At 50.3% G+C, this 16,451-nt stretch overlaps 1 protein-coding gene across 17 annotated transcripts in view; it reads left to right on the top strand.

The window, feature by feature from the left end:
* Nucleotides 1–957: 957 nt before the first annotated feature.
* The window catches only part of TCF4 (transcription factor 4), a 211,458-nt gene continuing 195,964 nt past the window's right edge, over nt 958–16,451 (top strand). For 9 of the 17 annotated variants that reach the window (XM_066988594.1, XM_066988588.1, XM_048079795.2 and 6 more), the window contains exons 1-2: nt 3,308–3,399; nt 5,090–5,162. In XM_066988594.1, the coding sequence (XP_066844695.1) occupies nt 3,328–3,399; nt 5,090–5,162 (145 nt within the window). In that variant the 5' untranslated portion in view covers nt 3,308–3,327. Of the gene's footprint in view, nt 976–1,268; nt 1,565–2,226; nt 2,358–2,444; nt 2,697–3,307; nt 3,400–4,320; nt 4,460–4,690; nt 4,716–5,089; nt 5,163–16,451 lie in introns of those variants that run through there. The other 8 variants (XM_066988592.1, XM_066988591.1, XM_066988590.1 and 5 more) reach the window with 8 other exon arrangements.

Raw genomic sequence — 16,451 nt, 5'->3', positions numbered from 1 at the left:
CTGTCCCGGGAGGGGGAAGACATCATCCCTTGGTGCACGGGTGCCATTTGCATCTAGGTATGTGGTTAGTGCAGGCCCGGGAGGATGACAGGTCTGCGGTGACACAAAGTTGTTTCTCACTGTCATGGTGGTGATGGGCAGCAGTCTAGTACGTGTTGGGCACGTTTCACCTCCTGGGGCCAGGACAGCCTCCCCAGTCCCGTACCCTGGCTAAAAGGCTCGGATCGTGCCATCCTTTCTCTTCCACTGCTGCTGGCAGGTTTGGCCTTCCATCCGCGGGCCCAGCAGAGAAACGTGGGTGCGGGGTCACTCTCGCTCATCACTGAGGGTCTCTCACCCACCCCCCGGTGAGCTGAGCAGGAAGAGTTGGGGTCCGCAGCCCAACCGCCCGGACGGGTGCCCCACTTCTCGTCCCTCCTGATGACCAGGGCAGCGCGTCCACCTCTCCCCTCCCACCCACCGCAGCCTGTCCCCAGCACCTCCTCCCGCCCTCCCCCCCCCCACACACACTCCCACCCCCAGGACCTATTGGAGCACCATGTGCTCAGCCCCCCCCCATCCATCCCTCACAACAAAACCCCACGTTTCTCGCCTCACCCCCCCACCCCCCCAAGACCCCCCAGACCCCCGCCGCCACCCCGGGGCCGGGCGCTGCGGCTCGCAGGGGGCGTGCGGGGCGGGAGGGGGGGGGGGGGAGCGGCGGGGCCCCTCCATCTTGTGCGCGGCGCCCCGCGCCGGCCCGCCCGCCTCGCCTCCCTCCCTTCCTTCCCTCGTCATTGTCTGCGAGCGGCGGCGCGGCGCTTATAAGGCGCGGGGCATTGCCCGGATGTGAGCGGCTCGCGATGGGGCTCCCGGGGAAACGTGCCATTAGCCGCGGCTCCGCGGGGGAGGCCGCGGTGGTGAGGAGGAGAGCGCTGTAAACTTGGAACGACAACTTTGGGACCGGCTGCTCCGCTCCGCTCTCCCTCTCTCTCTGTGTGTGTGTGTGTTGGGGGGGGGTGGGTGGGGGGGTTCGTGTTTTTTTTTTGTTTTTTTTAAAGGAAGGACGGAGGGGGTGAAAGTCCCAGAGCCACCACGGTGCGAGCGGCTTGTCAGTCACCATGTGTCTGTAAAAACAATAGGGGCAAAAGTTGCTGGACTTTTAATTTTTTTTTTACCTTTTTTTTTTTTACCTTTTTTTTTTTTACCTTTTTTTTTTTTACCTTTTTTTTTTTTACCTTTTTTTTTTTACCTTTTTTTTTTTTACCTTTTTTTTTTTTGAAATTTTGTATTTTTATTTTTTTTTTCCGGCTGGCTGGTGTTTCGGCTGGCCGGGTGGGGGAGCGGTTGGCGGTCGGTAACCCAAAAACCCAACAAAGCCAGGTGTAGGGTGCCTGTAAAGCTGTGGAGTACCCGGAGCAGCACTGACCCCCCCCCAGTACTTCTTCGTGGTTTCGGAGGGTCACACACGTGTGAGATAATAAAGCACTTTGGCAGAAGATTCCTTTTTTTTTTTTTTTTTTTTACAAAATTTTTTCTTTTTTTCTCCCTTGGAATATTGTGAACATATTTGTGGCCATTTAAGGTAAAGTTACAATTTGCTGTTAGAGTAACTCGTGTTGTTTTTTTTTTTTTCTTTTTCTCTTTTTTTTTTTTTTTATATATAAATTGTCGCTCCCGCTGCGTTGTTTAAAGAGAGGTGCAAACTTCCACGGCGTGTAAATGCGAAGGGCGAGCCGCACGGCGTGTGTGCACGCGGGATCGTGTGGCCACGGCGTAATTCCCTGGGCGAGATGCACACCGGGGTGCAAACGCTGGGCGCGACGGCTCGCTGCTTTCTCTTTCCTACTGGAAAAACCGAAGTCGGACTCGTTTCGGGGGAGTGCGGCCGGGCCTGCGCTAGCGAAATGTAAAATAAAAAGTATGGGGGGGGTGGGGTAGGATGGGGGGGGGGGGGGGGGGGGGGCTGGCAGCGTCCCCAGAAACTTGAGCGGAAAGCGAAGGAAACGGTCGGGTTTGCAAAAGTTTTTTTGCAGCGATGCTCCCCGTAAATCGAGAAGACCTCGCTTCGGAAATTTAGCTGGAGGCACGGGGGGGTGGGGGGGGAGGGGGGGGGGCACAAGCAAACCAAAACAAAGAGAGAATATATATATATATATAAAAAAAAAACCAACAAACAACGGACTGGATAATACGAGGGGAAAAATATTGTTCCTCTTGGCAAAGTCCCCGCATCACGTGTACGTGCAGCCTCGTATAAACTTGCTTTGCCATGTGTATGTGTGCGAGCTGGGGAAATTTAAAGTCTAATCCGTGCAAAAGTGCGGCGCGGGCGGCAGTCGGCGGCTCGCCGGGATCTGCAGCTCCATGATCTGCGGGTAGGGAGGCGGCGCCCAGCGCCGGGCCGGGCCGGGCCGAGCGGGGCCGAGCGGGGCCGTGCCGGGAGCGGGGGGCGCGGGGCCGGGCGCGGGGCGGCGGCGACCCCGCGGAGCTCGGAGGGGCCGCGGGGCGGGAGGCGGCCGCTGCGCCGGGCTCCGCGCCCCTTCCCTGCCTCCCTTCCCTTCCCTTCCTTCCCTCCCTTCCCTTCCCTTCCTGCCTCGCCTGCCCTCCCCGCTCGTCCCTTCCCTTCCCTTCCCTTCCCTGCGCTGCCTTCCCCTCCCCCCCGGGCGCTCGGAGGGAACTGATGACTTCGCACAGGCCCGAGCCGCCGCTCCTCGGTCGTTGTTATTAACCACCCGTCTCGGCACTAATTAGAAATTGGGGCTAATTGTCAAGGGCTCTCCGCTCGCCGCTTCCCTCCCGGCCCCGCCACCCCCGCCCCGCGTCCCTCCGCACCGGCGCCTCCGTAGCCTGCGACTTCGCATCTATTGCTTTTTATTATTATTATTGTTGTTTTTTTAACCGCTGTTTTTCCGTTTCTTGCCTTTAAACGCTACTTTGCGTGGAAGAAGGAGAAGGGAAAAAGTTGGGAGCGGATGGCTGTAGTTTCTTCTCTGGGATCCTCATTCATTCCTCGCTGAACCTCCTGTTGCATAAATGATGCTCCGGGAGCGAGGCTTTCTCTTTTTTTTCCTCCTCCGGATTTGGGTTTAGAGTGGATGTTACCGGGTTTCGATCGCCTCTTTGGAAATACAATATCGCCTTTTTCTCTTTTTTTTTTTTTTTTGGTTGTTGTTGTTGTTGTTTTTGCTGCCCCTCCATCTTTTTTTTTTCCCTCCCTTCTCCTCAGCTACCCACCCCCCGACCCCCCACCCCCCGAACAACCCGCTTGTGTTTCCTGCGAGGCTCGGGACTGGGTTTCTGATTGCGGTTATTTCCATGTTTCTAGGTTTGTGTGATTTTGCTAAAATGCATCACCAACAGCGAATGGCTGCCTTAGGGACGGACAAAGAACTGAGTGATTTACTGGATTTCAGTGCGGTAAGAAACAACGGTGGAAATTAACAACAGCTGTAAAAAAAAAAAAAATATCTTCTAGCTGATCTGTTAAACTGGAAAAAAAAAAAAAAAGCAAAAACCAAACCAAACTGCGATCTGAGTACATTGGGTAATTTTTAATCAGCAGCTAGAACCATGCTAAATATCTTTTTTTTTTGCTTAAAAAAGAAAGAAAAAAAAAACCCAAAAAATTAGAGCCTTGTTTTTTTCTTATTTCTTATTGTATGTGATGGGAGATGCAGTCGTGTGCACAGCTTATTTTAATGTCTCGGATGCCTAAAATCATTTTTTTGCCGAAAGAGACGCCCCCAAAAGCGCCCGTTTGCCGCCCGGAGCCGGTCCCGGCACGGAGCGCTTGGGCCGTGCCTCGCCTCGGCCGGCGTGCCCGGCACATGAGCTGCTCGATGCCCGGCGAGCGCCTTCCATCCTCCGTGCGGTTCTTCCCTTGTTTCGTTTTTTGGCCCGCGGAAAGTGCAAAGAAATCCATGAGCGTCTCAGTTGAAAGTTTGGCCCCGGACCTGCCCTGCCTGCAGCCGCCCCCGAGCCCCCGGAGCCCCCCGGAGCCCCCGGCCCGGCTCCCCCCGGGCTCCCCCCGGGCCCTCCCCGGGCTCTCGGCGGCTGCTCCCGGCCGGGCCGAGCGGGCCCGGCCCCGTGCACTTGTCTGGCTCCTCGAGGCTCGGCTCCCCTCCCCCCGGCCCCTTCCTTCCTCTCCCCTTCCCCTCCCTTCCCCCCGGTATGGCAGGAGCAGCTCTCCATTTATTTATTTATTTGGGGGGGGGGGGGAACCGGCTTGCTGGGAGATGCGTGTGTGGCTCGAGATGAACCCCCCGCAAAACTCCGAAGCACCTTGTAAATGAGGCTGCTGCAGGCTTTTGCTGCTGCTGCTGCTGCTGCTGCTGCTGCTCCAGACTTTGCTTTGGAGGAATGGCTTTGGGAAGTTTGGCCAGGAAACGTAGCCTGAGGCAGCTTCGCAGCCCCCTCTTTGCTTGTTGCACTTTTTCCATTTGTTCCTTCGCTTTTTGCAGGCTCTGACTCAGGGAAGGTGCGTATTATCCACTAGACACGTCGAAGAAGAGAGAAACCAATTAGGGTCGAAATAAATGCTAGCGAGAGAGAGGGTGAGAGAGAGAGGGGGAGAGGGGGAGAGGGAGAGAGGCTCGCCTCAAACTGCTCTCGTGTTAGAGACGAAATGAGAATTTAGGGCAGGTGGCACTTTGCATTATTATTATTTGGGTGCACAGATGACAGGCAAACCCTAAAGCGGGCTGGAAATGGACGTTGCGACCTTTATGGCCAAGGTTTCGACCAACAAACTTTTTTTTCGCCTTTGTCAACGAGCGAGCAGGAGAGGGGAGCGAGCCCCGCTCCCGACTGTGGCCAGCCCTGCGGGGGCACGGGGGGCTCCCGAATGGTCGGGGGGCAGATATTGGCCGGGGAGCTAATGAGCCCGCCCGAAACGTGCTGCCGGCGGTGGTGAGGGGCCGGGGGGGCTGTAAGAAATACCGAGTTCGCTCTCGGGTCTGTGGGGGACGATGCCTCGCACCAGGCAAACTGCGAGCAGAGTTCACAGCGAGCGTGGAAGGAACTTTTGGCTAACGGTGGACCAGGAGCCGCTTCTTTCCCACTAGTAATGTCTCTTTGTTTTTTGTTTTTTGTTTTTTTTTTTTTTTAGATGTTTTCACCTCCTGTGAGCAGTGGCAAAAATGGACCAACTTCCTTGGCAAGTGGACATTTTACTGGCTCAAGTATGTAACATTTTTGTTCAGTGCGTAGTCGAAATGCTCTTAGATATTTATCCATAGGCATTACCTTTGTTGTGGTCGTGTTAATCTCTGCTGGGGAGCAGATTCATTCAGATTTGAGCGGAATTATTCCTAAGTGCTGGCTGTTGTTATTATTACTATTATTATTGTTGTTATTGCTATTTCCACAAGGCTGGGGCGTTTTCACAATATTTCCAGACATTTATGATTTTTTTTTAAAAACTTTCCCTCTGTGTAATTCTTCGAGGTGGGCTAGTTTAAATATTTTTCCTTTTTTTTAAATTTTAATTTAGCATTGGAGATTTCGATTTACAATTTGAGACGCTTTCTTTTCTATGTGAGAAACGATGATCAAAACATCTCGTGTGAGAATTAATTTTGCGAATAAGAATGAAGGCTGCCTAAATTAAATAAATAAATGAGCAAGTATCCGAGTATAAACACCAAGCCCTTCCAGGAAAAGCACTCTTTAGTATCAGAGATCGGGGCTTGCTGACAAAATATTTTTCGTTGAATTAAAATCTCCAGGCTAGTTTCTTGATTGAAAGTAAGGCGTTTTCTTTCCAAATATTTGACTGCTTTTGACGAGTCCCTGAAATTTCACTGGAGGATTTGTTTGTTTGTGTGTGTGTTTGTTTATTTGGCTGCAGTGGGACTGCATGGGCAACTCCTGCGTTCCCTAAAAGCAGGAGTCCTGTCTGATGACAAAAGAAATATCCGAGTTCTTTGCGGTAGAACATGTGTGTGCAATAATTGTCTGGCAACCGAAGTTTTATATAGAGGCTTTTATATGCCTGACAAATTAGAAGTAAAACTAGCGAGGATACTTACGCGTTTGAAATTTCCTTACTCTTCTATTAAGTTCCTTTAAGAGGGCTCCCTGCGTTGTGGATGTGGGGTTTTGGACAGGACACAAATGCATCTCCGGGTGGGGAGTTGCAGTGTTTTAAAAGCCCAGGCAATTACACATACCAGCACACTGTACGTAGTATTGTTATACTCCGAGTACTGTTCTAAATCAGATGGTAAATTTGGACAAGTCTTCACTGCAAACTGCCAGTGGATATCTAGCTACAAACACGTCATTGCGTATAGTTTCATGCCTGGTATTTGCAGTTTGTGCTCAATTAAAGGAACCTCTTCTGTGCACTCAGTATAGCCATTTTTATTAAATGCACCACTGTATTAATTAACTTTTTATTTCCAAAGAAAGACTTCCAAATTTGAAGGCAGTCTGTAACATACAGTTTTAAGACACTGTATCAAGTGCCACCTGCAATTATTAGGCACTCATTTTAGGCATTTTATTCTGTCCAGACTCGCAAAATAGCATGCTTTGTTTTCATAAATTTGGTTATATTAAGAATATAGTGACTTGGAGAATTTTGTTGTTAGCTTTGAGTAACTTTCCAAATAGACTTTGCCTCGTATCTCACAAGCTGAAGATTTTAATCCCATTTTTTGTCATTTTCTGAATTGTATAGTTTAGATGCCTGATTTAAGCAAATTTATAATGTTTGCTATATTTGTTTTCACTGGAGACAAGTGAAAAGTATTTGTGCCAGACAAATCAATTTGCCATGCTTCTATACCAGCCAATGCAGCAACTAACACTTGGTCTAACAGCAATTAACTAGATAGCTGTATTTAATCAGTGCATCGCAGACCTCACCTATGAAGTCATTTTGAGCAGAAATAACAGAGCAAAGCCAAGCAGTGGGTGAAATGGAGGGGCTGGTGTTGGTTTTTACAGTCTCTAAAGCTGAGAGCATTCAAGTAACTTTGAACGCATCATTTTAGACGTACTAATAATTTAATGAGCTGAAGTCAGCTAGTAATAGTGAGACAGGGACCACCTTAAATAGCACCTGAAATCTCCCACCGTGTGGCAACTCGTGTGTGCTCAAACGCACCAGTCTCTGGTGGGAGAGGCTGAAGTACCCTGTTTGATAAAGGAATGGATTCTGTGTGTTGGCTGCTTGTTTGCTCAGTGCTGTGCAGCACAGGGTACGCTCATCTGAGGGAAAATCAATTTGAATTTGCTCCGTAAATCTCCGGTGCTTGGCATGGGACGTGGATTTTTGTAGTGAGCGGTCAGTGATTTCCAAAAAGTTGTCCGAATCCACGTACCGGTGAATCGCCCCGACCCGATCCTCGGAGAGAGGGTGGATGCGTGGCCCGAAGGTAGAGGCGCGTGGGGGAGAAGCGCGGCCACTGCTGCACGGTGCCGCTGGCCAGCTGCGGGCGGTGGTCTCGCTTCCTAGAGGTACTGGCTGTGCGTTCCTCTAATGAGCCCGGGCTCGAGAAATTCAGGGTTTGTATGACAGTGCCCAGACAACTGCTTCAAGAGATGCTCTGTGCAGCTATATGGAAGGTGTAAAGGTACCTTCGTTAGTGATATGTGGACGGAGGTTATTATTCTAGCCATGCATCCTGATAACCCGGAGTTTTAGCAATCGGCGCGCAGCACGTCCATCCTCCTGGACAGACGCCCTTCTAAAGTTTGAGCTCGCCATCCCTTAGTGGTCCTCTTCTAAAAATCATATTTACTGTGACGGGGAAGCGCAGATGTCATTCCTCTGCATTAACCTGAAACTTCACTTATTTAAAAAAAAAAAAAAAAAAAGACCCCAACAAAAAGTAATCCCAAGCAACGAAGTGAAACTGACTGTACTTTACGAAGTGTGGTAATATTTCATGCTTAAAGTCATCTTAATAGCTTTTTACTCATCTAATATATGATGCTCCATTGTGATTTGTAACGTGTGAATGAAAATAAAGTAAAGCCACATTTCCTTTTAATCTTTAATTTCACAAACACGGCTCCTTCCCATGTTAAGAAATGGTGAGGGCTGCAAGGGAGAAAGGAATGTAACCTGAGCCACAGCCGTGACATTCCCATGGAGCATTTTTCACATGAAAGGCTTTTGTCAACCCAGTAAAGGACCAGGAGTTTTTGTTTGATGTTTGCAGGTGTTCAGCAGAGAGCACTAAAACAATTCAGCCATGCTGGCTTAGAGACTCTGACCTTAACAGGGGGAATTGGTGGGGACTGAAATTATTTTTAAGAAAACTCCCCTGGAGTTACCTCAAATTTATACTGTATTTGTAAAGTGATTTAATACCTGTTACTTAAATTGAACAATGCACGGCCCTTAGAACGAAGGGGTTTATTTATTTTTGTTGTTAGGACAGTTGCCAAAATAAAATGAATTTTCCCGGATGTTCAAAAATTTTCTGAATAGTTGAGCTTCCGCACTGAAAGCATTTGTCGTAACCTAAGTGTGAGCCATTGTAAAATAAGGCGCGATTGCTGAATAAGATGCTCGCTGGGGCTGGATTTGAGAATGGATTTTGAAGCAGATTTTCAGCAATTGTGATGCTGAAGAATTCGCTAGGTCTGTCACATTCGGCACGCTTCGGTTTTTGAACTGTTCATCAAAGCCCACAGCTTCCTGATTAGGCTCGGTTTCTGCGTCTTCTATTTTAAGTATTTAATTTTACCTAAGTTTTTTGGGCATCTGTTAGAGATTGCCCGCTATGTATACGTCTGAATATCGTGTGGGTGGGAGTAGCAATGGAACGCCCGAATTCCTGTCCTTGGCCTTTCCTACCGCACAGAAAAGCTGTGCCAGCACAGCCACCACTGAACTGAGCGCAGTCAGTTTAAAGGATTTAAAGACTTGCTTTTAATTTTGCCATTAGTTTGATTAAGGCTCGTCCTGCGCTACGATAACGGTGATTACAAATTAATACATCTTAAACTAGGGAATCGCAAATTCAGCTCGGTTTTGAAGTCCTTATTTACTTTCGATGTGCCTGCGGGCAAAGTGTACCAAAACAGAGGTTGTTTAGGTCCGGTTCAGTTTTCGGAGCGTGGCCTTTTGGGAAAGGCACATCATTTTGCTGTTCTCAGTCGATCAAGAGAAAAAGCCAAGTTAAACGTAATCTTCGTCCGGAGATGTTTTGGTAGCCCCTCGGAGCGGGCGCACCTCGGCGCGCGTGCGGGGGCCCCGCGGGCGTCAGTAGGGGTAGAAACGTTTGGCCTGCGGATCGGCGCCGGGCGTTTTGGTACCGAAGGACAAGAAGCGGAGGAACCGCGGCTCTGGCGCTCGGGTGGGTGACCGGAGGGCGGCTCGCCTTGGCAGCGCCTGTGCCGGGAGCGAGGCCGGCGGCCGGGCGCCGGCTCGGGGCGCGGAGCCCCGCGAGCTGCCGGCCACGCTGTGCTGCGCCTCGCCTGCTGGAAAGGGCGCGAGGGTTTAGCTAGGGAGCTGCACGAAGGCGACCGCGGCCACGTTTCTCATCCCTCCTGTTTCGTAATTATGATTAAGAAGAAGAAGAATGCTCGTTACCTCCCACCCTGCCAGCTATGTTTACTCGCGAGGAGCCGATCCTGCTCTCCTCCTCTCGGCGGCTGGGGCAGGATGGGACCCAGGCGGCGGTGTTTGAATCGGCCCGAAACACCTCCGCGTGTACCCGGGGGGACCTAAACACTCAGATACAAAGGAGAGAGGTTCCTTCTGTGTTTGTGTCCCGACCGGGGTGGGGAACCGAGGGCATCCCACCGAGGCCGGCCAGCAGCACGGCCACCTCCGTGCTGAATCTGGAGGCTCCTCTCTTGGCAATTAAAAAATGACGAAATGATTCCCCCTCGTTCCTGATGCCGGGGGAGGAGTAGCCCTGGTTAGTGGCAGAGGGCCTGAATAAATCGTCTCCGAAAGGGCGGCAGGGGATGCGACTGAAGATAACTGTGTCTGAGGCAGTTTAGTCACGCCTCTTGGATACTGTTGCTTCTTTAAAAATACTTTTTGTCCTAATCGCTCGACGTCTACCTTGTCAAGGCTCCCGCATACATTTAATAATTCAGAAACGTACACATTAGCTGTCTGGGAGACTGAAACGCTCGGGGGCCAGATTCAGCCAAATGTCACTTGGAGGAGACGTTTGTGCCTGCCGCAGCCAAATTTAGCAGCAGCAGCAATGCTGTTTGAGATGATTCAGTGGATACAAGTTCTCTGTGAAAGAGGTATCTGATAAACCGGTGAACTTGGGGCTGACTGGGAATTAGGTAGGTGTAGGAAGCTTGTGTAACGCGCTCGGGAAGGGATGCAGAAAAAAAGAGGCATTTGGGAGCGTGAGCTATGGTTTGGCTTCTTCCCATTAGGGTTTGTGCTCTCACCACTCCCAAATTCATATCGATCCTTGTCACGCGGCTTCTATTGACTGAATTCCCGAGGAACATTAAATAGGCATAAATAAGGGCCAGCCTGCGCACCTCGTGAATACCAGGTCCCACAGATTTTAACCTTTCACCACTTACACTTATTTTTTGGCTACTGCAGAAATACTTCGTGATTTAAAAAAAAAAAATTATTATTTTTTCCCCCACGATTCTATAATTACCGAATTTAGAATCGCTTTGATATTTGACTTACCTACTAGGTATAAAAAATAAAAGCTTTCAAACGCGCGCGCGCTTTGAGATCCAAGGAGCGGAGCGAGTGAACTGCCTGCCGTTTTTCTACAAGATCAGCAAATATCTTTACCATGCTATTGTAATGAGGAAATCACTTAAATAACAGATGAACAACTAAGTCACATAAACATATATAATAGAACTATGTAATGAAAGTTTATGCTGTTAATTGCTTGAATCTCTCTTAAATGCACAGAATCATGGAGCACTAAAAGCTGTCATATAAACAGTTTTGTTTTGAGTTTAAAATTATTCCTTTTTTTTTCTTTCATCTGCTATGATAAACAAAGTCATTTTGTAAGCTTTACAGATCAAACATTTACTTCTAATGGTAAACTACATTTTGGATCTGGCAATTTGTGTCTTAGGAAGGCCCAGAAAAGAGGAGAGCCCTGGTGGCCCCAGGCCTGTGGTTTTCAGTGTTTGATATCACGATGTTATTTAGATCAGTTCCCATAAGCCGAGATAGCAGATCTGCGATTGTTTAATAGGGAGCAGGGGATGTGTTTGTAATGGTTTAAAGGTCTCGTACCCAAATTCTCCCGGATAAACGATAACCAGGGAGGTGGACACAATCAAAGCGCAACTAAAAAGGGCAAGAAATTACATTTCAAGAAGCGGGAATTATTTCTGATGCCGCGAATCCGAGGCAGCCTATTGTTCTGAAACCCATAAAGCGCAGCCAGGTGCCTGCACCTCCTGGGGCTCCCGGTGGCTGCCGGGGGGAGGCATCGCCCCACGACATCCGTGTCCGGGGCCCCGCGTCGCGTCCTGGAGGCGCCTGCCCTCTGCCAAGGGACCGAGGGGGCTGTGGGGGCTTGGCGGGCCCTCCTTGGGTGCGGTGACCCCAGCCAAATCCCGCTGCTGAAGCACAGATGAGTTTCCCGTGGAAGCCAGCTCACGGTGTGGTCACCGGAGGGGAGAGGCGGCGTAGCCCGGGTGTGTTTTACACGTCCCGCCGAAGACGTGCGTGTGTAAAATTAATATGTAACAGCATGTGCCATCTGCCAGGGGCTGTAGGCAGTCCGGAGAGTTCCTCTCGTACCTCGGAAGGCAGAAGGAATAACGGCACTTAAAACGAGTCCCTTGAAAAATTGAATCTGGCGGTGTTTAGGCTGCACTGTTCGCTGCCAGGTAAAAGTCACCACCACACCTCCTCACCTGCCCGCACGCACGAGCTGCCCGTCCCTCACGGCACGGAGATGCTGAGGGGTCTCCGCTCCCTGCTGTGTCACCCGGGTGGCACCGCGGGACCCGGCCCAGCCCCGACACCGCCGCTTGTGCTGCTCGGGGGTCCCCAAACCTGCGGGTTTGGGCTTCGTGCCTGGCTCCTGTACGGCTGGCCAGCAGAGCTTTTCCCTTTCACCTGCCGCTGCTGGTGGGAGCTTTCCCCGGCAGCGAGCGCGCTCGCAGATCGTTTTTCTACCCGTTCCCAAAGACTGCTCCCTGATTTTCTTCGCAAACTCGCAGGATGGCCGGAGCGTTGGGAAGGGTTGCCGTGTTTACCCTTCGCGCCAAGGCAGCGGTGCCGTCGACCTGCACGTCAGCCGGCCAGGTGGATTTAAAACTGGGGTTATCTCGCCGGGCGAGAAAGCGTTTCCTGCAAAGGTGCAGCAGGACCATTGCTGGCGCCGAGCTCTTGTGCCGGTTGCCGGTTAACGATGTCTTTCAAGACTGCTGTTGGTAGTGCTGGCAATCTGGAGCTGCAATCCATTGTTGTCTGTCTGGGTATTGATCTATTTTGGAAACAACCCTTCACAGGCGCTGCTGTATTTGTAGAGCGCTCTTGCGGAATTTGGCTAATCCCCGACGAGTTGATTTGTTTAACAGAATGATTTTCTTTTCACCTGGGGAAAAGGCTGCCGGGGTTGGGGTGGTGGATCTGGGGGCCTTCCGCCTTGCTCCTAGCGGGAGAGATGCCTCTCCTCGCCCGCAGCCCCGTCCTGGGCATCGTTTTCTAATTTTGGGGCTGTATTTGCAGCTTTGCCAGCGTGCCGATGGTGCTGCAGAAAGGGGAGCCCTGCTGCGGGCACCCTCAGCCGGGCCAGTGGTTGCCCGTGCCCGCAGCGAGCCGCAGAAGGCGGCGGTGTCGGGTCCGGTGCTGCGGGTCCTGTCCCTGGAGCGGGTTTCGCTCCCGGGAGGGCAGGGCAGGGAGGTGCCAAGCTGCAGATTTTGCCCACGGGCTCCTACCTTTGTGGCAGGTTCATTGGGGCCCATGGGCTATTTCTAAGGGTTCCTGAAAAATTAACTTCAAGCAATAAAGCCCCAAAAAACCCTATTGCAGACTGCATTCATCGTGAAGGGATCAGCATGTTCACCGGGGTAGTTTTAGGGGTCCAGAAATTGAAAAAAAATTGAAATCATTGAATTAATTCCTAGGCATGTGTGTAACCCATAACAAAATAGGGATGGAGTTCTTTTGGTTGTGTGCTATATGAAAATCAGACTCCCTCCTGAATGAATCCCGCTGCTGGTTCTCTTAACTAAAAGGCTGCCTTGTTCCTGCAGGTTTGGGATTGTCGGATTAATGCGGCACGGGGCACTTTTCCTTCTGACTGTACATTTAAATACGATCGACCTGTTTGATAAATAACCGGTACAAAGGTTTTGTTATATTAAAAACAGCTAAGTACGACTCCTGATCGAATATCAGGACTGTAATTGAATCTCGGGGGTTCTGGTGCTGTTCATAAAGCATTTGAGTTGTTTTGTGCTTCGTGACGTCAGCCAAAAGCCTGATTGAATTATGTCCTCGCATTGTGGGAGCACCTGCCAGTGCCACTAGAGCGAAGGGTCCGTCAGCATTCCCATTACAAACCTTCCTGATAAGTTGGTGACTCGGCTCCGAGCGGCGGAGCCGGGCTGGATGCTCGCCCAGCGACACCGAGCCGACCCTGCCCGCCCCGGTGCGACGCGCACCGTCCCGTCCCGCTGAAATCCCCGCGAGGGGAGAGGCTGCGGTGCCCCTACGAGAAAGGGGGCTTCTTCGGGGTTCGCGCTGCCTGCAGCCGCGAGCCGTCGGGGCAGCGCGCCTCGGGCAGCTCCGCACCGCGGCCGCCTCTCGGAGGGACGCTCCTTGCGGGGAGAGGGGCACGGTCGTAATGCGGAAGTAGAAAATTGTACCGAATTATTTCGGGCTCCTTGTAGGTCTGCGGTCTCAATTGTGGCACCTCCGCGCGGCGGTTGACCCCGAAAGGCACGGGAAATATTTGGTGCCCCGCTGCTCGAGGTGCGCCGCGTCGGGAATAAATGCTCCTTATCCTGAGGTGACTGCGGTCCATTAGGCCTCGTGACTGTTTTAATGCTGCGGATATTTGGAGAGAAGGGCAGGGATGAGGCTGCTGGCTTGGCGATAAGGCACAGTCACCATCAGACAGCCTGAAAGGGCAGAAAGTGGCCTAATAGCTTGATTGAGTTTTGAAACCGGGAGAGCATTGTGGTTGCGTGCTGGATTCGGCCCAAAGCACGCCCTGATGTGTGCGCAGGAGGGTCCGGTCTCCTCACCCTTCCCGATTCTCCAGGATTAATCCCAAAGACTTAGCAATACTGCAGAACCCCGTTCACGTGTCCCTTCACGTACCGTAAATCCCATCTACCCGAAATGGAGAAAACCATTCGGATGCAGCCTTGGCAGCGCCGTGCAGGCGAGGCGAGGTTGTGAACGCTCATTCCATGAGGAATGGCCCCAAATGCTGTTGGGTGGCTTCATCTGATTGTCAGATGGTATTTTAGTCTTCAGGCCCGGGATACTTTTTCAATGCTATCCGAGCGTTTGCAGCGGGGACTGGGGGCAGAAATGGAAGCAAGGATTTGGAAAATGCTTTTTTCCTGAGCTTTTACACGTAAATGAATTACGTGCTGGGTCATTTCGGGTGTGCCTTTTGCTTGCGTAGCACGGATGCAGATTTTCTGGTCAGACCTCATAAGCCCGTCTTCCTCTGCTCCCGCTAACCGGCGTCAGCCCCGGGTTCGGTGCGTTGCCAGCAGCTGGGTTTGCTTTGCCCTAACCTCGTGCTGCTGGGGACCGCTTGTGTTCGTTGTGCTCATCTGGCCTCTCCTCAGCCAACTTTATTCAAGATCATTTTGCCCGATACAATCCTTTGGGGAAAACTGTGCGTTAGGTCCTGATTAGAAACTAGATAATGCATTATTCTGCAGGAGCGGGGCTGTTAGCAAATGCGTTGCTTAACTTTTGTTTTCTGTGCCTAATCGCTTTGTTGATTTTATACTCTTTGGAAAGATTTACTTACTTAGGAAATACTGTGTCTTGTTGTATAAACAGGGGAAAATTCATGTTCCTAAAATTAGATATTTTGTAAACATCAGAAATTAGAGCATTTAATTTATGAACCAGCTTATTAACTAATGGACAGCGTCTTTCTCCCTCTCCTAATTTTCTCATTTATATTCCTTCTTTTTTTTCTCTTTTATCTCTGTCTTTTAAAACCGAAGCGGCTAATTGGCACTAGTGGCAGTGCAGCGGTGAGAGTGCTTCAGGTTCATGCTCATGTCCAGATTTGATTAAGCGGTTTGGTCAGTGTGAAATACTGACGCTTCTTCGCATCTCCCTGCCTGTGACTGAAGCATACAAGCTGCTGAAAACGTGTTGATGTCCAATTAGGAAGTCAACATGGCAAAATTACCGATTACCAGACAGTGGGCACGGCTCTGGAACGCTCTCCCCGCACGGTGGTCAGCGGGTGCCCTCTTCCCATGGGACCTCTGGTTCCCTAAATCCTTAACAGCAACATTATTGGCAGGAAAATACCGTTTTTATTTTTTTTTAAACCACAAACCTCACGTAATTGAAGCACAAGAACGTTGTCACATTCAAAATAAATATGTTAGGAGCCATGTGCTACTTCTGGTAGTTTCTGCTGAGAGTTCAGCTGAGTTTGGGTTACTTCAGCATCGCGGTCACTTCTTACCTTCCTGTGCATCCCGGCTTGTCCAGATGTGTGGCGTTTCATTTTCACCATTTCTTCCCCTTTATTTGTTTTTAATCTTTCCTTGGACTCGTGAATGCAAGCTCTGTAGGAAACGAAAAACACTGCAGTCCATTAAACCCTCATTATTTGAGCTCTGCAGGGCAAGATTTAGGCTTTTTGCAGCTCAGATCCCATATAGAGCTCTGCCATTGCACTGCGAGTGTGAGATGGGGCAGCAGGGGAACACTGCCTACTCTTAGGATTCATCAAGTCCAGAAGAAAAGCCACCACTGGCCCACACAGCAGGCTGGGTCTGTCTGATACAGCCACTTGAACCTTGGTTCCCAAATCCTCCCCTTTTATTCCGATATTTCCCTTCTTAGGGTTCAGGAGAGGTGATTTATTTCAAACTTGGAAGTGAAGACAGGTATAGAGGAAGGAACTGAAAACACCATAACCCAAAACTTCACCAGAAAGCAGACAAGGTGATTATTTCTGTGCTTCTAAATTCTGCTACCCAAGTGTTTTATGTGGCCATCACACCCAGAGTGTCTTAGCACAAAGAGGAGATATTTGTTACACCAGAAGTATGATATTTTAAACTTTTGAAAATACGTATCTGTCTTTCAACATGTTCTTAGCCGTAAAAAAATCATCTGCCTCATTGCCATTGAGCAAAATTGTGATGCCTTTGGAAAGAGGGCAGCGTCTAATGCCGTGCCTAATGGAGAATTGTTATTTTCTTAATCCAAAATAGAAAGAGCTTAAATAGAAAGTGCGGGATTATAAAAGAAGCAGCTTTATTCTCTTTAATATAAACTTGTTTCCTCCTGCTCAGCTGAGTCCTGTCCCCGCGGCTGGAAGCAA

The sequence above is a fragment of the Anser cygnoides genome, chromosome Z (assembly GCF_040182565.1).
Source record: "Anser cygnoides isolate HZ-2024a breed goose chromosome Z, Taihu_goose_T2T_genome, whole genome shotgun sequence".
In the NCBI taxonomy this organism is placed as follows: Eukaryota; Metazoa; Chordata; class Aves; order Anseriformes; family Anatidae; genus Anser; species Anser cygnoides.
The sequence above is the reverse complement of the archived record's forward strand: the minus strand, read 5'-3'. Positions and strand labels throughout refer to the sequence as shown.